Below are 19,771 nucleotides of genomic sequence, written 5' to 3' on the forward strand. Positions count from 1 at the left end.
AGACTATTGAAACAATCTTTTCTCTGATTGTTTTTAGTATAAACTGATCATATTTTTTTAAAGCTCCAAAGATTATAGGTGTTTTTAAAATGGTAATCCCTTTTTCAGGTGTTCCAGCAATTAGGATCCATCTATTCCTCTTTAGCGCATATGCCAGTTAATGCTTCAACTTGTAGCAATGCTGAATTTTTCAATGGTACCACACATGATGGTGTCATACACCCCCACCCTGGTAGTCTGTTGGTAAGTGTTACTGCATTTTTCTAGACTGACTATGTACTGTACTATGCTATACTGTATTGTACTACTTCCACTGCTTCTTGAAGGTTTGAGCTTTTTCTTCCAAGCTTCCAAATGTAGTTGGCTGTAATAGAATTTAGTTTACTATTTTTTAATCTTTACCAGTGATAGCAGTTAAATTTTGGTTGTCACTTACAGCCAATATATACATCCTTTGCAAATCTCTTAAGGCACTTAATATTAGTTGGTTCTATTACTTTTAAAACAAAAACTTTCTTAACATGTAACTTGTTTGAAAAGGATTAATATGTGCTGTAAGTAATTTATACTGTATTGAAATTGAGTAAAAATAAATGGAAATAAAGTGTAATACAGTAAACCCTCCTTTAAAAGAATATAAAGATGACAAACTTTTTTCCTTTGGAATAAACAGAATAAAAAGAGGAAATATAAAATCAGATTTCACTTATACAACTTACCCGGTAGTTACATATAGCTGTCGTCTTTGACGTCACGGCAGTATTCAAATTTTGCGCTAGCGTTACGAAAGGTGATCCCTCTACCCCCTGCCCTCTATCGGGGTATCGGGAACCGTTCCAAGAACACGTCATTAGTTTTTGCGTGCCGAACCGGTATCTGGTTCTGCTGCTGGTAGTATTTCTCACAATTCGAACTTCTAGTTCCTTTTTTGGTGAAGTACTCGGTTTGTTGTTTTTGCTGGCGCTAGTTATTGCTTGAGCGTTATTCTTAGTTAGACTATTATGTCTGATTCAGGTTCTAGTGGTATCCGGTTTTGCAGCAAAGGCTGCAAAACCAGGCTTGTTAAGCTTAGTTTAGATCCGCACACTTCTTGCTTTTCATGCAGGGGCAAAAATGTTCTGCTGACTTGACTTGTAACAGTGTGAACTACTAACTTTGTCTGACTGGAGTGCTTTGGGAAGTATATGAAGAAGCTAGAGAAAGATAGGATAAGGAAGGCCTCTTCTAGGTCTTCGAGGTCAGGAGGTAGTCAAGAGGTTTTCGTAAACCCTATTAACCCTGCTCCCCCTGTAGTTCCTGTAGTTTTACCTGCCCCGGACACCGTTTCTCCCAATCCTGATACCGTGTCAGTCCTTAATGTGTTTATGTCTTCCATGCAGAAAATGGGAGACAATTTGCAGCGGTTAGTAGACCGCAGTGATAATGCAAGTGTTGTGCCTTGTGTAAGTGTTGTGGAGGAGGTAGCTTCTCGGCCCATTCACGCTCCCAGGTCTAGGCCCCTGTCAGGCTCCCAGGTTCCAGGGAGAAGGCATGCTGAAAGCCGAAAGGAGGTGAGTGGGACCTGCTCCCGAGCAGTTGCCCCCTCAAGCAGTCCTGTTGCCGCTTCCCAGGCTGCTGGCCCTCACCACCGAAAAGGTGAGGAGGCGGATAGTGTCAGTGGCTCCAGTTGGAGTTCCTCCCGCCTAGAGGTTGGCGTTTCGACGACGCTTCTAGACCTTTGAAGAGGTCTCGTCTGCTTTCACCATCGAAGATTCCTAAGAAGAAGGCTCTTCTGGAGGATCCTACCCCTTCCTGTAGCTTTTTGGGCGGAACCGAGAGGCTTTCTTCGTCGGACTCGTCTCATTCGTTTTCAGCTGAGCCCCCTTATAAGACAGTTGCATCTGAGAGGTCTGCTCCTTTGGCGCCAGCGACTCCTGTGACTCCTGTTCCTGTGGCGCCTGCTCCAGCATTCGATGGACCTCAACAGCTAGTGATTGACGGAATCAACGCCCGTTTGGACTCGATTTTACAACTTTTGTCTAAAAGTCAAGTCTCTTCTTTGGCTCCTCCTACGATGCCAGCGGCGCCCACCTCGACTCCTCTTTCAGTCGCCCCGGTAGCGGCCCCGCTTGCGTCTCCGTTGGCGCCACCTTTGGCTGCTGTGCCGATTGCGCCTCCTTTGGCGCCTCCTGTGATACCAGCGGCGCCGCCTCGACTACTCTTTCAGCCGCTCGGTAGCGCGCCGCTTGCGCCTCCATTGGCGCCACCTGTCGTTGTGGTACCGGCGGCTCCTCCTTTGGCGCCACCTTTGGTTGCTGTACCAACTGCACCTCCTTTGGCACCTCCGATGGCTCCTCAACAGGCTCAAACTCTTTCGGTGACACAGCAAGAATATGTCACGAGCCTCCCAGCCCGGTCGTGTAACTCAAGTTTCAGTTCAAGGGACTTGGATGAAGACGTAGTCCAGCTGGACTTGTCCCCAGTATCTGACGAACTCCTCTCGGGCTTAGAGGAGCAGTGTAAGGAGGAGAAGTCTCCGCAACTCTCTTCTTACAAGAAGCTCTTGAAGTTCTTCATTGAGAACTTCCCTGATTCGTTCTCGCCTGCGGCTCCTCCGTCTCCTGGGTCCCAGTACAAGAGGGACAAGGCTTCTGTTTTTCTCCGGACTTTCTGAAACTTGTCCTGTCCGTCTCGGCGAAGAAAGGCCTTAAGAAGATGGATGCTTGGCTGGCTGAGAAGAGGGAAAGTGGAAAGAACGTCTTCTGTCTTCCTCCTTCTCGTCGTTCCTTCCGTAACCGGGGTTGGTACGAGACTGGGGAAATTTTTCCCTGGGTGTGGCTGCCTCCGCACAGGGGACTTCTCCAGTCTCATGGATGCCAGTAGGAGGACCGCACTTAATTCTGCGAAAGGTTTTCTTTACGTCCTCCGAACTGGATCAAGTTTTCAAGAGCGTGTTTTGGACTCTTGAAATAGTGAGCTTCCTGGACTGGGCGATTGCGGCCTTAGCCAGGAAGATTAAGGATTTTAATCTTCCTTCTGAGCTCTTGGATGATGTGGTAGGAGTAGTGGACTGCATTGATAGGGGCATCTGCGACGGTGCAGTAGAACTGGCCTCTTTATTTACGGCAGGGGTTCTCAAAAAGAGGCAACTTTGGTGCTCCTTCTTAGCAAAAGGTGTTTCTTCAAACCAGAAGTCGGCACTCTTGTTTTCTCCTTTGGACAAGGCACATCTTTTTCCGCAAGAGTTGGTTGCTGCAATTTCCCAGGCGTTAGCCCAGAAGTCAACCCAGGATCTTTTGTCGCAGTCTGCCAAGAAAGCGAAAAGACCTGTGCTTTCTACCGCTTCTGTGCGCGGTGTTTCGTCTCCTGCTTTCTCGTTTGGACAGTATAAAGGGAGATCCTCTAGATGTGTTTTTGGCAGTGCCAGAGGAAAAGGCAAAGCCACGCCTAGAACCTCGACAGCCCCTGTGAAGAAATGAACCTTTTGTCCTCCATTCAGCAGTAGGAGCCAGACTGCAAAGGTTCTGGCAAGAGTGGCAACGGATCTCGGCAGACCCTTGGACGATCAAGTTTTAAAGGAAGGATATGCCATCCCCTTCCTTTCCAAACCTCCTTTAGTGGAGGCTCCAGTTTCTTTACAGGCGTGCTCGCACAACTCCATGAAACTAGGCGCCCTTCGCTCAGAAGTCCGAGCCATGCTGGAGAAGGAAGCGATAGAACTGCTTCATGCCCCTCTATCTCCAGGTTTCTACAATCGTCTGTTCCTGGTTACGAAAGCATCAGGGGATGGAGACCCGTACTGGGCGTGAGTATGTTGAATGTCTTCGTTCAGAAGACAAAATTCTCCATGGAGACAACTCAGTCGGTCTTGGCGTCTTTACATCAGGGGGATTGGATGGTTTCTATAGACCTCCAAGACGCTTACTTTCACGTCCCAATACACCCAGATTCAAGGAAGTTCCTGAGGTTCGTCTTCGAGGACAGGTGTATCAGTTCCGTGCCCTCTGCTTCGGTCTGTCGACAGCCCCCGCAAGTTTTCACAAGGGTCCTGTTATCAGTAGCCAGACATCTTCACCTGGAAGGAATTCGAGTTTCTATGTACCTCGACGATTGGCTGCTCAAAGCGGCATTCGAGGAGAGCTGTATGGAGGACCTATCAAAGACTCTTCAATTAGCAAAGTCTCTAGGCCTCATTGTCAACGAGAAGAAGTCTTGCCTTACTCCCAGTCAGCAGATTGTCTATTTGGGAGTGAGTCTGGACTCTCAGACTTTTCAGGCTTTTCTGTCAAGCCAACAGATAGCCTCATGCCTGCAGAAGATCGGCGACTTTCTGCAGAGGAAGATTTGTTCCATGAACGAGTGGATGAGCCTCGTGGGAACCTTAGCTTCAGTGGAGAAGTTTGTAAGACTGGGGCGCTTGAACCTGAGGCCACTGCAGTTTTACCTGCAAGAGAAGTGGCCCAGGAAACAGTTCCCGGACTCCTTCACCTTCGCCATTTCGGAAGAGATAAAGGAGTGCCTCCGTTGGTGGAGGTCAGAAGGAAGGCTGACACAAGGACTTCCTCTTCAGCTTCGAACCCAGACCTAACTCTGTTTTCCGATGCCTCGGACAAGGGCTGGGGAGCGACTATGGGGACAAAAGAAGTTTCGGGCCAGTGGCAAAGAGAAGAGAGAAACTGGCATATCAATCGAAAGGAACTAAAAGCAGTTCACTTAGCCCTGTTGGCCTTTCAACAAGAAGTGGAAGGCAAATGTGTCTTGGTCCAGGCGGACAACACGACCGCTCTGGCATACATTCGGAAGCAGGGGGCACTCACTCGTGGTCCCTCTCACGAGACCTCGAGGAGCTACTAGTTTGGGCGGAGGAGATCGGGACCAGACTAGTGCGAGATTCATTCAAGGGGAGAGAAATGTAGCGGCGGACCTTCTCAGCAGAAAGAACCAGGTCCTGTCCAACGAGTGGACTTTACATCCCCTAGTTTGCGAGGAGCTATGGAAGGTATGGGGACGTCCGCTCATAGATCTCTTTGCAACCGACAAAACGACTCGGCTGCCCCTTTACTGCTCTCCGGTTCCAGACAGCAAAGCGGTTTTCGTGGATGCAATGTTCATGGACTGGTCGGACCTGGATCTTTATGCCTTTCCCCGTTCAAGATCCTGCGGCAAGTCATCTCGAAGTTCTCAAGCCATCGGAACGTAAGGATGACTCTGGTGGCTCCATTCTGGCTGTCCAGGAGTGGTTCCCGGACCTTCTAAACCTCCTGTCAGACTTTCCGAGACTTCTGCCAGAGAGACCAGATTTACTCAGACAGCCGCACTTTCAGAGGTTCCACCAAAACTTGTCCGCTCTTCATCTTGTCGCCTGCAGACTGTCAGGAGACTCATCAGAAAGAGAGGCTTTTCAAGAGAGGCTTCAGAAGCTATCGCGAAGCCAAGAAGAGAATCCTCTGACAATGTTTACCAGGCGAAGTGGACACAGTTTAGGTCCTGGTGTCGAAGAGGAGGCGTGTTTCTTCTTCGACGTCTATAGCCCAGATGGCCGATTTTCTCTTGTTCCTCCACAGAGAGAAAAAGCTTGCTGTGCCTACTATTAAAGGGTATAGAGCCATGTTAGCCTCGGTCTTTCGACATAGGGGTCTTGAAGTGTCTTTGAGTCAAGACCTTTCAAATCTGATTAGATCATTTAATACGTCAAAGAGGGACCAGAAGAGACCAGTGGCGTGGAATCTTGACGTAGTGCTGAGATGGTTACGGTCTCAGTCCTTTGAACCGATGGCGAACATCTCCTTGAAGGATCTCATGAAAAAGACTCTTTTTTTGGTAGCTCTGGCTACAGCCAGGAGAGTAATTGAGCTACATGCGATAGATAAAAGAGTAGGCTTTGCTAAGGGGAAGGCAGTATGTATGTCTACTCTTGGTTTCTTAGCCAAGAACGAAGACCCGTCTAGACCTTGGCCAAGAGAGTTTGAAATTAAGGACCTTTCCCAATTGGTGTGTCCCGAAGAACCCGAGAGGTACCTCTGCCCTGTGAGAGCTCTCAAGTTCTATGTTCAGAGAACGAAGAAGCTCAGAGGTCCCAGTGACCACCTCTGGTGCTCAGTTAGAGATCCTTCTAGGCCTCTCTCTAAAAATGCCCTTTCCTTCTTTTTGAGAAGCCTGATAAAAGAAGCTCATGAGCATTGTGCTGACTCGGAGATGAGTATTCTTAAGGTAAAGAGCAGTTTCGACCTCTGTAGCCTTTAGCAGAAACTTATCTGTGAAAGACTTGGTTAAGTCCACCTTTTGGAGATGCAAGTCAGTGTTTGCATCGCATTACTTAGTGGACGTGCAAACTGTTTTCGAAAAGTGCAGTACGCTGGGGCCCTTTATTGCGAATGACACGGTGTTGGGGGAGGGTGAAAAGGAGTCCGCTCCTTAACTAACATTTTCACCTTGGTGTTGGGGTTGTTGTTTTTTAAGGTTGTCTGGAGATACATGGTGTGGTAGTATCTTCCAGTTTTTAATCTTTGGTATTGGTTTTATGGTAATGTTAGGTGATCCCTCGTTTTGTTGTTCGTCGTACTGTGCCCTGATCAAGGGCATCAGACTTGTCTGTCACGCAGCCATGTTCTCTCACGGCAGGTACTGTTTTTATTGTGTCCGACACACGGATCCCTTTATATCCTCTCGGCACAATATAAAGGCCAGCAGACTACAGAGGCAGTAACCACTGAGTCAGCTACCTTTAAAGGTAAGGAACCTATGTCTAACTTGTTGTAAGTAGATAATTCCAAGAATTTTATTAGCTGCCAGTGCCCCACCTCCTCAAGGTGCCAATCAGCTATATGTAACTACCGGGTAAGTTGTATAAGTGAAAATGACATTTTTATGATAAAATAACGTTTCACTTATACTTACCCGGTAGTTACATAATCATAACCCTCCCTCCTCCCCTCACCTGGGCAGTTGGGCAAAACTTATGGCGTGTTATTGGAACGGTTCCCGATACCCGATAGAGGGCGGAGGGTAGAGGGATCACCTTTAAAGAACGCTAAGCGCTAGTGCGAAATTTGAATACTGCCGTGACGTCAAAGACGACAGCTATATGTAACTACCGGGTAAGTATAAGTGAAACGTTATTTTATCATGAAAATGTCATTTTTACCAATTCTTTCTTTCATTTTGTTAATGATTACAGTTTCATATTCGATGTACTGGTTTTCATATTACTGTATACTAATGTCTTGTATTATTTCACAGGATTGCTTTTATGACCACAGTGAAACAATTCCTCTTAATGTATATTATGGATGCTGTGGGACGCCTGATGAAAAAAGTTTAGGACACTTGTGGAAGCAGCATCGCCCTGCTCTGTTGAACTTCCTGACACACTCTAATATTGGAGCCATGGGTAAGATGTACTGTAGTTTTAATATATTTTATTTTCATTTAATCTTTTTCCTACAGATGTGGTAGAAACTGAATATCTGTCATTAAATAAGTTTTTTAAATTTTGGTGCCATGATAATATGCAAGCAAATAGGAAACATTCTCATTCATTAATATGCTTATTAATTTTTTGAGGTTTCAACTGTTTGATACTAAAAACAATGTGTATGCATGCAGGAAAGTGATACTAAAAATAATGTGTATACATGCAGGAAAATGTTTGATTTCATTCAAATGTTTTAGTTTCAGTCAGTAGTTTACATTTTAATTTTTCATATTTCTGCAGGTTACATAACAGATCAATCCAATGCACCTTTGTCTGGGGCCAAGATTACTGTTAAAGGTTCACCACTTACTGTAACATCTGTTGGTCATGGTGCCTGGTGGCGCCCACTGTCCCCAGGAATGCACACAATCACTGTGCAACTAGAGGGTTATTATGATGAGACTAAGTTGATAAATGTTATGGGAGGTGACACCATATTGTTCAAGCTGAAACGAGATGATCGTGTTATGGGATTGCCTCGCATGGCATTTATTATACTTGCAGGTAGGTTTTATGGGTTAGTAAAGTGAAAAACCACTTTAAAATTCTGGTAATTATGGGATTCACTATAAATCCTTAGTAAGGTCACGCTTATGACAGTGTTAATATCTTTAAGGTTATGTTTAATGTGTAGTTATTATTTACAAGGTTGGGTTTATTGTGCTTTTGTGATTCTTCTTTTTCTCAGCTTAATCTTTATAGGGGTCACTTTGGGGTAGGCCTTGCTTGGCCTTAGAGTAGGGCAGTTTATCTGTGGGATGCTTCTTGGTCATGTTTTAGCATTTCTAGCATTCATTGAATGGCTTATTTCATAATTTATATTGGCAGATGTTTTACTGACAGATGCCCTTTGTGAATCCAACCCTCCCTATACGGGCTTGGGAGATATATAAAGCATAATCATTGCTGATAATAGCAATGCAAAACCTTAAACTAAACTTGGGGTGAGTCTATTCTACAGGCAAATTTCTTCATCACACTCACATTTTTAGGTAAAACATACCTCTGCAAGGCTTCACAGACCAAATTTTTCAAAATCATTTGAACTCTCCTTGCCCTCAGATCCTTTTCTACCATAATTTTTTTTTATTTCAGAAGCAAAGCCAAAGAAAACCCTGATCCATACATACAATAGTAGGGGAGAACGGTGATGGTTCGAACACTTTTTTTTATTATTTTCATCTAGAAGCAAGAGTTTAAGGAGCAGTGATATCCTTGGCATTTCCGTGTGTAGCCTCATCATACTACATTTACAATTGATTGTGGCAAGTCGTATACTTTACTATACTTGAAGCTATTTATCTTCAAATACAAGTTTCCAAAATGTCCGAATCATACCTACCTATGGTGATGATTCAGACAAGAGCATGGGATGAGTGAAAAAGGCAGCTATTGCCAACATGATCATTTTAACCTTGTACACTCTGAAGTACCTTCTCATGTCACATTAAATGGGCCAGGTGCTCGGCCTGTTGAGGCTAGAGCACAAGCCTCCAAGGAGGATAAGATGGCACTTAACCCAACCACCTTGGAATTGTCTCAGGCAGAGTCTCTACCTGATTTAATGGAGACAGGAGCAAAAGTACCAAAAGAGGAGACGTTCCCCCTCATCCTCTCCTCCAGTTAAACATGCATCACTTAGTAGTAGATACGAAGTACTAAACTTGATGAAAGAACCCCAGCCTGAATTTAAACAAATTGACAAGAAAGGGAAACAAAATGACACCAGTAAATCAACAGATAATAAACCAAACCTGTCAAGACCAGTCCTTTCCAAATCATCTCTTGATAATACTCATAAGCAAAAGTAAATGAGAAGGCTTCATTCAAAGGGCCTTCCACCAAGCCCAAAAAATAGTTTCATGTCAATACAGTACTACAATGGTACTGTAGAGGTCTTAGGGCTCGAAGTGAAGAGCTGAAGGTACTGCTCCATGACCATTGCCCAGGTATTGTGTCTCCAGGAAACTAGGCTCGGAAGCAAACAATGTAATCCTGGGTTAAATTACAGCCTATATAATTCTCCACCACCAATCGGAGATAGAGCTAAGGAAGGTGCAGCAATTATTGCGCATAAGTCATTGCAACATTCCTTGCCATCAATTAATTCTCATCTCCAAGCTGTAGCAGTAACTTTCATTTTAGACAAGCAAATTACAGTCTGCTCCATCTGTCTTCCTCCTGATTTGGATTTTACCTATAATGATATTCATTTACTGATCAATCAGCTTCCTACTCCTTTCCTCCTTCTTGGTGATTTTAATGCTCACAACCCCGTATGGGGTGGGAACACGACAGATGCCAAGGGTAGGATGTTGGAGGGTATTATGGATGATCATATCATCACTGTACTCAATAATGGAGCCATGACTTACCATAGTATCTACTCCAGTACTTATTTGGCTATCGATCTGAGGTTTTGCTCATCGAGTGTTCACGTTGATTATGAATGGTCAGTAAATGAATATCCAAATGGGAGTGACCACTTCCCAATTCATATAAAAACAGTTAAGAATCAGCCCTCTAAGTCGCCTCCCAAATGGAAGGTAGATGAAGTAGATTGTAAGAAATTTAGTGAGTCTGTTCTCATGGACAAGAATGTAAAATCATTTCTGTCCATCTCAGAGGCATATAATTACTTCAGTGACACCACCATCAACAGTGCAATTGCCTCTATTCCAACAACAAAAGGGAACAAAACCTGCAGTAGTATGGGAAAGATCACTAGAAAATGTTACAAAAAGTATAAGAGGAGTGGAACTGCCCAAGCCAAAGTTATTTACCAATGTGCTGTGGCCAAGCAAAATAAATATTTTAAAAAAACAAAGAGAGTCATGGATGTACTATATTAATGGTATTAGCTCAAAAACACCGTTCAAAATGATTTTGAAGAAAATTAAAAACTAAATGGCAAGTTTTTCCCTGAACCTCTGCCTACCCTTACGATAAATGGTGACCTAATCACCCAACCAGAGAGGGTCGCAGAAAAATTAGGAGAACATTCCCGAGAATATCGAGTAGTGAGAACTATTCTGTAGATCCAAGACATTAGAAATGCCCAGATTTCTCTTGCTTTAAGTGAAAATAGTTTTGAACCATGTAATGCAAAATTTACAGTGCAGGAACTCAAAGATGCCTTGCCGAATACCAAACCATCAGCCTCTGGTGAAGAGAAAATACTTTATGAAATGCTGAAACATCTCCCAGAAAAGTAAAAGAAATTTCTTTTAGATATAATAAATGAAATATGGGAAACTGGTATTATTCCTAAGAGCTGGAAATTATCATTAATCCTCCCTCTGAAAAAATCACCCAGCAGCTACAGACCAACAGCTCTCACCAGTTGTGTTTGTAAGTTGATGGGAAAGATGATTAACACCAGACTTGTATGGCACTTAGAAAAAAAAAAACTGCTTTCTCCATTCCAGTTTGGCTTTAGGAAAACTAGATCTACTTTAGATCCCTTGCTCAGGCTCTGAAACCAAATACAACAATGGTTTGCTAAACAGAGCCATAGGAGTTTTCTTTGATTTGGAAAAAGCATATGACACCACATGGCATTATGGTTTATAAAAAAATTATAAAAAAGTTATATAAGATTGGCATTAAATGGAAAATTATCAGATTTATAAATTTGTTTTTATCAGAAAGATATATAAAGGTAAGAGTTGGGAATCATGTATCACGACCTTTCTTACAAGATGAGGGAGTTCCTCAGGGTGGTGTCCTTACTGTCACCCTCTTTGCTATTGCCATTAATGGAATACATGTATTAGAAAAGATATCATCACCAGTAAAAGGCTCTTTATTTGTAGATGATTTGGCTCTGTACTGCACAGGATATGATGCAGCATCTACTAGCAGGTTCATGCAAAGAGCCATTGATAAAATAAGCAAGTGGGCTAATGAGCAAGGGTTTCGATTTTCCGAATCTGAAACTGTCGCTGTTCGGTTCTGCAGACGCCGAACTATAGAAACCATTCTAACTCTTACCTTAAATTGAATTATTTTACCTTACTCTGCTAAAGTAAAATTTTTAGGAATGGTCTTTGATGAAAAGTTGACTTGGAATAATATTGACCAGTTGAAAGTGAAAGTATCACTAAATATTTTAAAAGTATGGTTGTATCTAATTTTAATTGGGGTACTGATAAGAAATCATTGTTAAGGCTTTATAATGCAGTATGTTTATCTAAATTAGACTATGGCTGCCAAGTATACTCATCTGCTTCAAAGATTAAATTTAAGGAATTGGATGCTGTGCATATAGGGCTAAGGATCTGCACTGGAGCTCTTAGAACTTCACCCATTGAAAGTATTTATGTAGATTCCCATCAGCTACCGCTGGACTTATGGAGGCACGAGCTAGGTCTGAGACACACCATGCGGCTGAAAAGCTAGAAGGAGAATCCTTCTCTTGAGATCTTGAAACAGTGTGACTCAAGTCTTTTTGGATCTAGATCTTCAGTACCATTTAAAATCAGACAGCTGGGTGAACTGGAGGATGAAAGCATAAAAATGCAGAAGATCCAAGATCCTACAAGTTAACCCTTAAACGCCTGTTGGATGTTTTAAACGTCGTCCAAAATTGTCTGTCGAATGCCGAGTGGACATTGCAAACGTCGACTGAAAATGCTTTTTTTAAATATTCGCGGAAAAATAATTGTAGGCCTAGTTTGCGGAAGATTTCAAATCCTGCGCCTCGGCGGATGCTGGGAGTTCACGGATCCAGCTGTTGTTTTGTTTCTGAGCGTCGCCCAGACGCGCATGCGTGAATTTCCCCCATCTCGCATCAGAGAGCATCAGAGCAGCACCTTGCGGGAGCGATATTTTGACGCAGACGTGTTTTGTTGAACTTTTGCAAGTGCTAGCGTATTCGTGCTGCAACAGAACGTTTGCAGAGATGTCACAAAGGCATCAGGACCGTGAAAGGCGCATACTGCCTGTCGGAAGTGAGCGTGTGAGGTGAGTTTTAGACTGGGATGCTGGAGAAGGACCCAGCATCCAAAGTGAATTTTAACATTCGGTCAACTTTGACTCGACCGAAATGATAGAAAAATGCATCCGTAAGCCATAATTATTACATTCAAGTAACAATCAATCATTTACCTTCATTTTGCAACAAACGGAAAGTCTCTAGCACAATATTTAGAATGTTGGTGAATTTTAAAAAAAAAAATTTTCCTCCGCTCCGCACGCGCGAACTCCGCTGAAAATCTTGTCATTTCTTGCGTCAGCTTGCCGTAATTTTTTCGCCATTCCATATTATTCGTTACATAAAGTGTTATACATCAAAATGTGCGCAATTTCATGTAGAATACAACAATAAATATATCATTCCTTTAGCTCTTCACAGTGTTTTAATATTTACATAAAAATCACGATAACTGACAAAATTTTAACATTCGGTCAACTTTGACTCGACCGAAATGATCGAAAAATGCATCCGTAAGCCATAATTATTACATTCGAGTAACAATCAATCATTTACCTTCATTTTGCAACAAACAGAAAGTCTCTAGCACAATATTTAGAATTTTGGTGAATTTTTGAAAAAATTTTCCTTAAGCTCTCTGCGCGCGAACTCCACTGAAAATCCTGTCATTTCTTGCGTCAGCTTGCCGTAATTTTTCGTCGTTTCATATTATTCATTACATAAAGTGTTATACATCAAAATGTGCGCAATTTCATTTAGAATACAACAAAAAATATATCATTCCTTTAGCTCTTCACAGTTTTTTAATATTTACATCGAAATCACGATAACTGACAAAATTTTAACATTCGGTCAACTTTGATTCGACCGAAATGATCGAAAAACGCATCCGTAAGCCATAATTATTACATTCGAGTAACAATCAATCATTTACCTTCATTTTGCAACAAACGGAAAGTCTCTAGCACATTATTTAGATTTTTGGTGAATTTTTGAAAAAAAAAAAAAAATTTTACTTCACTCTGATCGCACGTACTCCGCTGAAAATCCTAGCATTTCTTGCGTCAGCTTGCCGTAATTTTTTCGCAGTTTCATATTATTCATTACATAAAGTGTTATACATCAAAATGTGAGCAATTTCATGTAGAATACAACAAAAAATATGTCATTCCTTTAGCTCTTCACAGTTTTTTAATATTTTCGCCGAAATCACGATAACTGACAAAATTTTAACATTCGGTCAACTTTGACTCGACCCAAATGATCGAAAAACGCATCCGTAAGCCATAATTATTACATTCGAGTAACAATCAATCATTTACCTTCATTTTGCAACAAACGGAAAGTCTCTAGCACAATATGTAGATTTTTGGTGAATTTTTGAAAAACAAATTTTCCTTTGCTCATGTTCATGACTCCGCTGAAAATCCTGTCATTTCTTGCGTCAGCTTGCTGTAATTTTTTCGCCATTTCATATTATTTGTTACATAAAGTGTTATACATCAAAATGTGCGCAATTTCATGTAGAATACAACAAAAAATATATAATTCCTTTAGCTCTTCACAGTTTTTTTATATTTACATCGAAATAACGATAAATAGAAAAAAATCAACCTTCGGTCAACTTTAACTCGATCGAAATGGTTCAAAAATGCAATTGTAAGCTAAAAAACTTACAGCCTAGTAATATTCAATCAATTTCCTTCATTTTGGCACAATTGGAAAGTCTCTAGCACAATATTTTGATTTTTGGTGAATTTTTGAAAAACTTTTTTTACGTCCGAGCGTTTAATTCATGCATCATTTTGTGATAATATTTTCTCTGTGTTGCTTTAATCGTTTTACAATCTGTTATATACCAAAATCATCGTAATTTAGTGTACAATACAACTAAAAAAATTAACTCATTAGCTTCAACCGTTTTTCCCTTACAGCGATTTGTATACAATTATATACGAGTTTTTTTTTTCGCTGTCATATATTCCAATATTTATATATGATAATGATATTTTTTTTTTATTTCTGATGGTTGCATACTAAACTTCAGGCAATGAGAAAAAAAGGAGCCAAAAATGAACTCTCAATCTTGAAAACTAAGCACGCTGTGATTTTTTGAAAAAACTTTTTTCCGCTTAGGCGCTACCTCTCGGAGGCCGCCGGCATACGGGAGACGTTTTTGAAAATAGGGCTTCGGCATTAAAGGGTTAAACATCCTGCTATCTCTCCATGGTTTATTCCAGCAACAGATGTCTGCATTAAAAAGACAAAGAAGAAAGATCGTCCAGAAGAAGAAGTCAGAAACAAGTTTTTGGAGCATGATGAGAGGCATATAAATGACAGGAAAATATATATTGATGGATCAGAATTGGAAGATGGAGTAGGATGTGCAGTGGTGTGTGAGGGGGGAATCATATAGTAAAAAAGTTATCAGACTCCTCGTCCATATTCACTACTGAAGCAACAGCCATAGTTGGTGCTTTAAATCATGCATCTGATAAGAAATTTAAATCCACAGTAATATATAGTGACTCAAGGAGTGCTTTAGAAGCCCTAAAGAAGTTTAACCCTACCCATCCCTTAATTCAAAAGGCTCAGGAATGTTTTTTTTTTCTTTCTGTTCACCACAAATCAGTAAGTTTAGAAGGGAATGAACTGGCTGATAGTAAAGCAAGAATGCTGCAAGACGTGATTTCTTAACTAATAAGGTGCCACATTTGGATATGCGTCCAGTTATCAGACGATACATTTGTACAACATGGCAGCAGAGATGGATTTCCCCCATTTTATCCACAAATAGGAGGTACAGAAACATTAGAAAAAGTATCGATTTTTGGAGTTCAGGTTTTAATCTTGACAGAAAATTTGAGATCACCCTAACACGGCTTAGGATTGGTCATACCCGCTTCACTCATAGCTATATTTTAGAGGGAGCCTGTGCCCTAATTTGTGCTCACTGTGGTGGTCAGCTATCCACTGAGCACATGCTGGTGCACTGTCCTAAATTCAATCGCCTTAGGGCAAAGTACTTACTAACTGGGAAGACTATTTTAGGAATTTTAAATGATGACGTTGAGGTAGATAACCTTACGGGTTATCTGAAAGAATCTGGTTATTTTAGTGAGATATGATTTGAGTATATTTAAGAAAGATTTTATTCATATTTATTCTTGTGCTAAGTATCTTTTTTAATGTAAAAGTTTAATACATACTTATTTTTTGTTGGTTCTATCTAATATCATTCTTCATTTTTTACGTTCATATTTTAACACTGAATTTTACTAGTATGTCATCATTCACCTATTCATTATCAATCATATCATTAATCTATATATTTCACCTTCATTACGGCACTGGATAATCCTGTTGGGTTCCGGCGCTTGGTCTTCAAGACCTAAATTTCATAACCAACCAACAAAAGAAAAGGGTGCTAGGAAGACGAGTTGAAATTATGGAGGAATTAGGATGCTTGAGGATGATATGAAAATATTAGAAAATGTATTAGAGGAAAGGCTGAGGAAAATGATTAAGATGCCAGGGAGATCAACAACAGAATTAGTCTTTATAAAGGGTACCAGAAGACAAATGATGTTATTCTACCATAGCACCAGATCTAAAGTGAAGACAAGGGCACCTGTATTGGAAGGATTTGGCCTTTGTCAAGGATCAGTGCAGAGAATGGGGCACTTGGAACTGTCTTATACGTATGGCCTGCATATCCATTTTATGAGTAAATTGATATATGGTATTGCCTAGGCAATTTTCTGGTTAATTGAGATGGCAGTCCAGTGTTGGGTATACTTTGCTACATATCACATGGGAGTGATATTTGCTGGATCAGAGAGCAGAAGAAAGTTTTATTCCTCTTGTAGCTTGTATAGATGTTAGTTATAGAGGATAGCGTAAGTAGACCACCTAGCTAAACTTGTAGGGGGGAAGGCAGCTGCTTATATAGGTGACACTCTGAAACTTTTGTTCTCCATTTGGTCTCATTGTATCAGCAATTTTGAAACTATTCAAAACTATGGAAGGCTATCTGGTCAAAAGTCATGAGAAAATTAACTAGTAAGAGTAGTAAAAGTAGAACTCTACACTACCTATATCTTTTTCTTTTAGGTTGCTCAGTAAATGTTATTTTGGCAGTTTCTGTAATTGTATGCAGTGAAGTTGAGTGTAGCTTTATACCAGTATTTCTTATGCTAATTTGCAGGTTCTTTAACATTGCTATGTATGATCTGCTGCCTGTGTGTTGCAACTGTAAGATCACACACACAACGTAGAAAGAAATACGGGTTCCACCAGCTTGCTCAGTCTGTTGATATCTTCAATGACTCTTCTACATCAGAGGATGAATCAAATCTAGTTAATGGAAGTGCTAGGACAAAAGTGAGAAGTAAGTATTCAGATATATTGTGGTGTTGTTAAAGTAAGTACAGTACTTATTGTGAATGTTAATTCAGGTTAATTACATTATTTTGTAGTAAAGGTAATTTTATTCTGCAAACGAAGTTTACTTGAAAATTTGAACATTTTTCTTCTAGAAGAACCTGAAACAAGTGAACCTACTCTTAATTGATGAAATATACTTTTGAGTGTAAGTACTCTACTGTATTTTGAGATTTGAGTGCTGCACGATATCATGAAACGTTCATAAAAAAAAAGACTGTAGCAACTAAAGATATATTTCATGATACAAGATGGAATGGCATTTCATAATGATGTGGAGTCCTTTAAGTCCACCATTTTTATGTTGCATGCTGTATTCGTAAAAACATGAAACCCTTTGCTTTTTACAAAAAAGCTGTGCTTTGTTCCTTTAGGTGTGTACTTCTTAACATATGCTGTGAATGGCACACAAGTACTGTATATTACTGAAAGTCTTTTAATTGTCTCTGCGGTTTTATCTCTGTTTTTTTAACTTTTCATCTATTTCTTTTGCAGTTTTCCCACCTGGCTGGCCATCTGTTTTAAGTTTTCTTAATTATTACATATACAGCTTAAAATAATTCTTGGGGCAACCCCTAATGATGATATACAGTAAACCCCTGTATTCGCGTTCTCACAATTCACGGACTCGCCGATTCGTGGATTTCTCTATGGAACATATATACAAATTATTTGCGGAAAAGTCGCCAATTTGCAGTATTTTTCAGTGAAAAATATTCACTAATTACTGTATTTTCATGACTAAATGCACTTTTTGTAATAAAACTATTAAAATACCCAGGTACCCAGGTGGTGCTCGAGTTGCGATAATTCACTTTACAGTTATTCGATTTTGCAAAGAGTTAAGCAATTAATACCGATATGACAATATTTAGAAAATATTTTTGAATTTCAGGCGGGCTCAGGCAGCAGTGTACAATCAGGCAGCAAGAGAGTCCAAATTACAATAGACTAACTTCTTTTCCTCTATCTTTATCCCATCTCCTAGTTAAAAAAGTAAAAGAGAATGATAAAGTATTGTTAGTAACGTTAAATGTGTACAGCCAGAAACAACCAAACGAGAAACTTTTTTGCTTATACTGTAACCGAATCGGATAACAACAGCTGTTTTGTTTGTATTTCAACCAACATACGTAGTAGACAATTACTGTACTGTAGTTATGTTACAAATGACGTTTAGAATAGGAATGATATATTTTTACATTATACCCTTATTCGCCATGGATAAAAGATGGGCAAGGAAACATACTGCTAAATTTAGGCTGCAAGTTGTAGCTGAAGCTGAGAAAACAATGTTCAAGCTGCGAATGACTATAAATTATTTTGCATTGGCAACATGGATGAAACTCAACCGTAAATAAAATTGGAAAAGTATTTTAATCAAAACTATTGCAATACACTCCCTGAACACCTGAATTATCCCTGGTTACCCACCAGCCCGAACTACTTTTACTCATTAATTGGGTAATTAACTGTCAGCATTACCAACGCTTACAGGAAAATCTTGTCAACATGAGTTACCTGAAACACCGTTGGCAATGCTGCTGCAAGTCCCAGCCGAGCGAGGTCGGGTTCTCCAATTGCTTACCGTTCGCCTTGCTGCATGGATGTTTCCTGCTTCAGGCAATCTTTTGGTTATTACCCCGACCCCCGTATACTGACTTTATTGAAATTGGATAATGACTTGGACTGTATTTTTGCCCTTTTCTCCTGGATTGTTCTTTCGCCTGGCATTGGATTTTTCTCTCCCATCTGGACTTTGGCTCGATTTGGACTCGCCATGGATAGTTTGGATAAAAAGACGCCCCCTTTGGATAGCGCAACTGCCTCAACCTTGGCTACAGCTACTGCGACCGAGACTGCTACTGCTGGAGACATTGCAACCCACCGATCGTGCACAGCTTGCAAACGGAGGATGAGTACCCTCAAACATGACAGACATTCAGTTTGTATAGTATGTAGGAAGGTGCAATGTAGCTTAAAATTGAGATGTGATGAATGTAGGTCATGGTCAAAAGATCAGATGGAGGATTATGTTAAACATAGAAAATCTCTAGCTTCCAAGAGCAAATGTAGGGAACCAGCTGTAGAAACTCAGAGTTAGACAAAGAAGCTTTAGAATCGGAATTATTTAGGAAGTTAGAGGATAAATTATCAGCTAGCATGACAGGTTTATTTTCTGGTTTCATGACAAAGTTATATGAATTCAAAGAGCAAAATATGAGTGCTAGGGAAATAGAAACTAACTGTTCTTTTTCAGCTCCACTGCCTGTTCCAGAACCAGCCATAACGGGTGCCGGGGGTCATGGAGAACCGCAAACCTCAAAGGTAGGATCTGCCGGCCCCCAGCGCGGAGCAGGCAGTGTTAGCAGCAGTTTTCCCCCTTTCTTCGGATACTGTAAGTTCAGAGGTAAATTTAGATATAGGATTGATGCAGATGAATAGGGATAGTGAGGTAGCAACGAGTGTGGGAGAGAAGTTGAAGGTGCAGTCTTCATTGGGGGCAGGTGCAATTAAGGTTCCGGGGTCCTTGTTAGAGCCAGCAGCGGTTCTATTTCCGGCTGCAGTCTCCTTGCAACAAAATGTTGCTAAATCTGTTGAGGAGGATTTAGATTTAGTTGTAAGTTTGTCAGGTTCAGGAGGGTTGGAGGATTTCCCTTCCTCTTCAAGAGTTCCTTTTCCTTCTGGGGAAAAAATTTTGTTGGTTGGTGATGGTAATTCATTTGATAGGACATTAAATGTAGCAGAATATAATGCTAATTTATTGGGTCTTTCCAAATGGTATAGGTCATTGGTCAGACACTGTTTTAATATAGGGTTTTCAAATATCCATGATCATGTAATGAAGAATTTTCCGGAATTCACAAATGATGTATTACAAGATTATCAAGGGGGATCGGAGTCTATATTTTCTTTCTCTAAAATCTATGGCCTCTTCT

At 40.8% G+C, this 19,771-nt stretch overlaps 1 protein-coding gene across 1 annotated transcript in view; it reads left to right on the forward strand.

Annotated features, from left to right (window-relative positions):
- The window catches only part of LOC136854673 (carboxypeptidase D-like), a 226,835-nt gene that overhangs the window by 197,598 nt on the left and 9,466 nt on the right, over positions 1-19,771 (forward strand). The window contains exons 26-29 of the mRNA XM_067131272.1: positions 109-243; positions 7,219-7,369; positions 7,694-7,957; positions 16,597-16,779. Of these exons, the coding sequence (XP_066987373.1) occupies positions 109-243; positions 7,219-7,369; positions 7,694-7,957; positions 16,597-16,779 (733 nt within the window). The remainder of the gene's footprint in view (positions 1-108; positions 244-7,218; positions 7,370-7,693; positions 7,958-16,596; positions 16,780-19,771) is intronic.

This window comes from Macrobrachium rosenbergii, chromosome 29 (genome assembly GCF_040412425.1).
Source record: "Macrobrachium rosenbergii isolate ZJJX-2024 chromosome 29, ASM4041242v1, whole genome shotgun sequence".
Classification (NCBI taxonomy): domain Eukaryota; kingdom Metazoa; phylum Arthropoda; class Malacostraca; order Decapoda; family Palaemonidae; genus Macrobrachium; species Macrobrachium rosenbergii.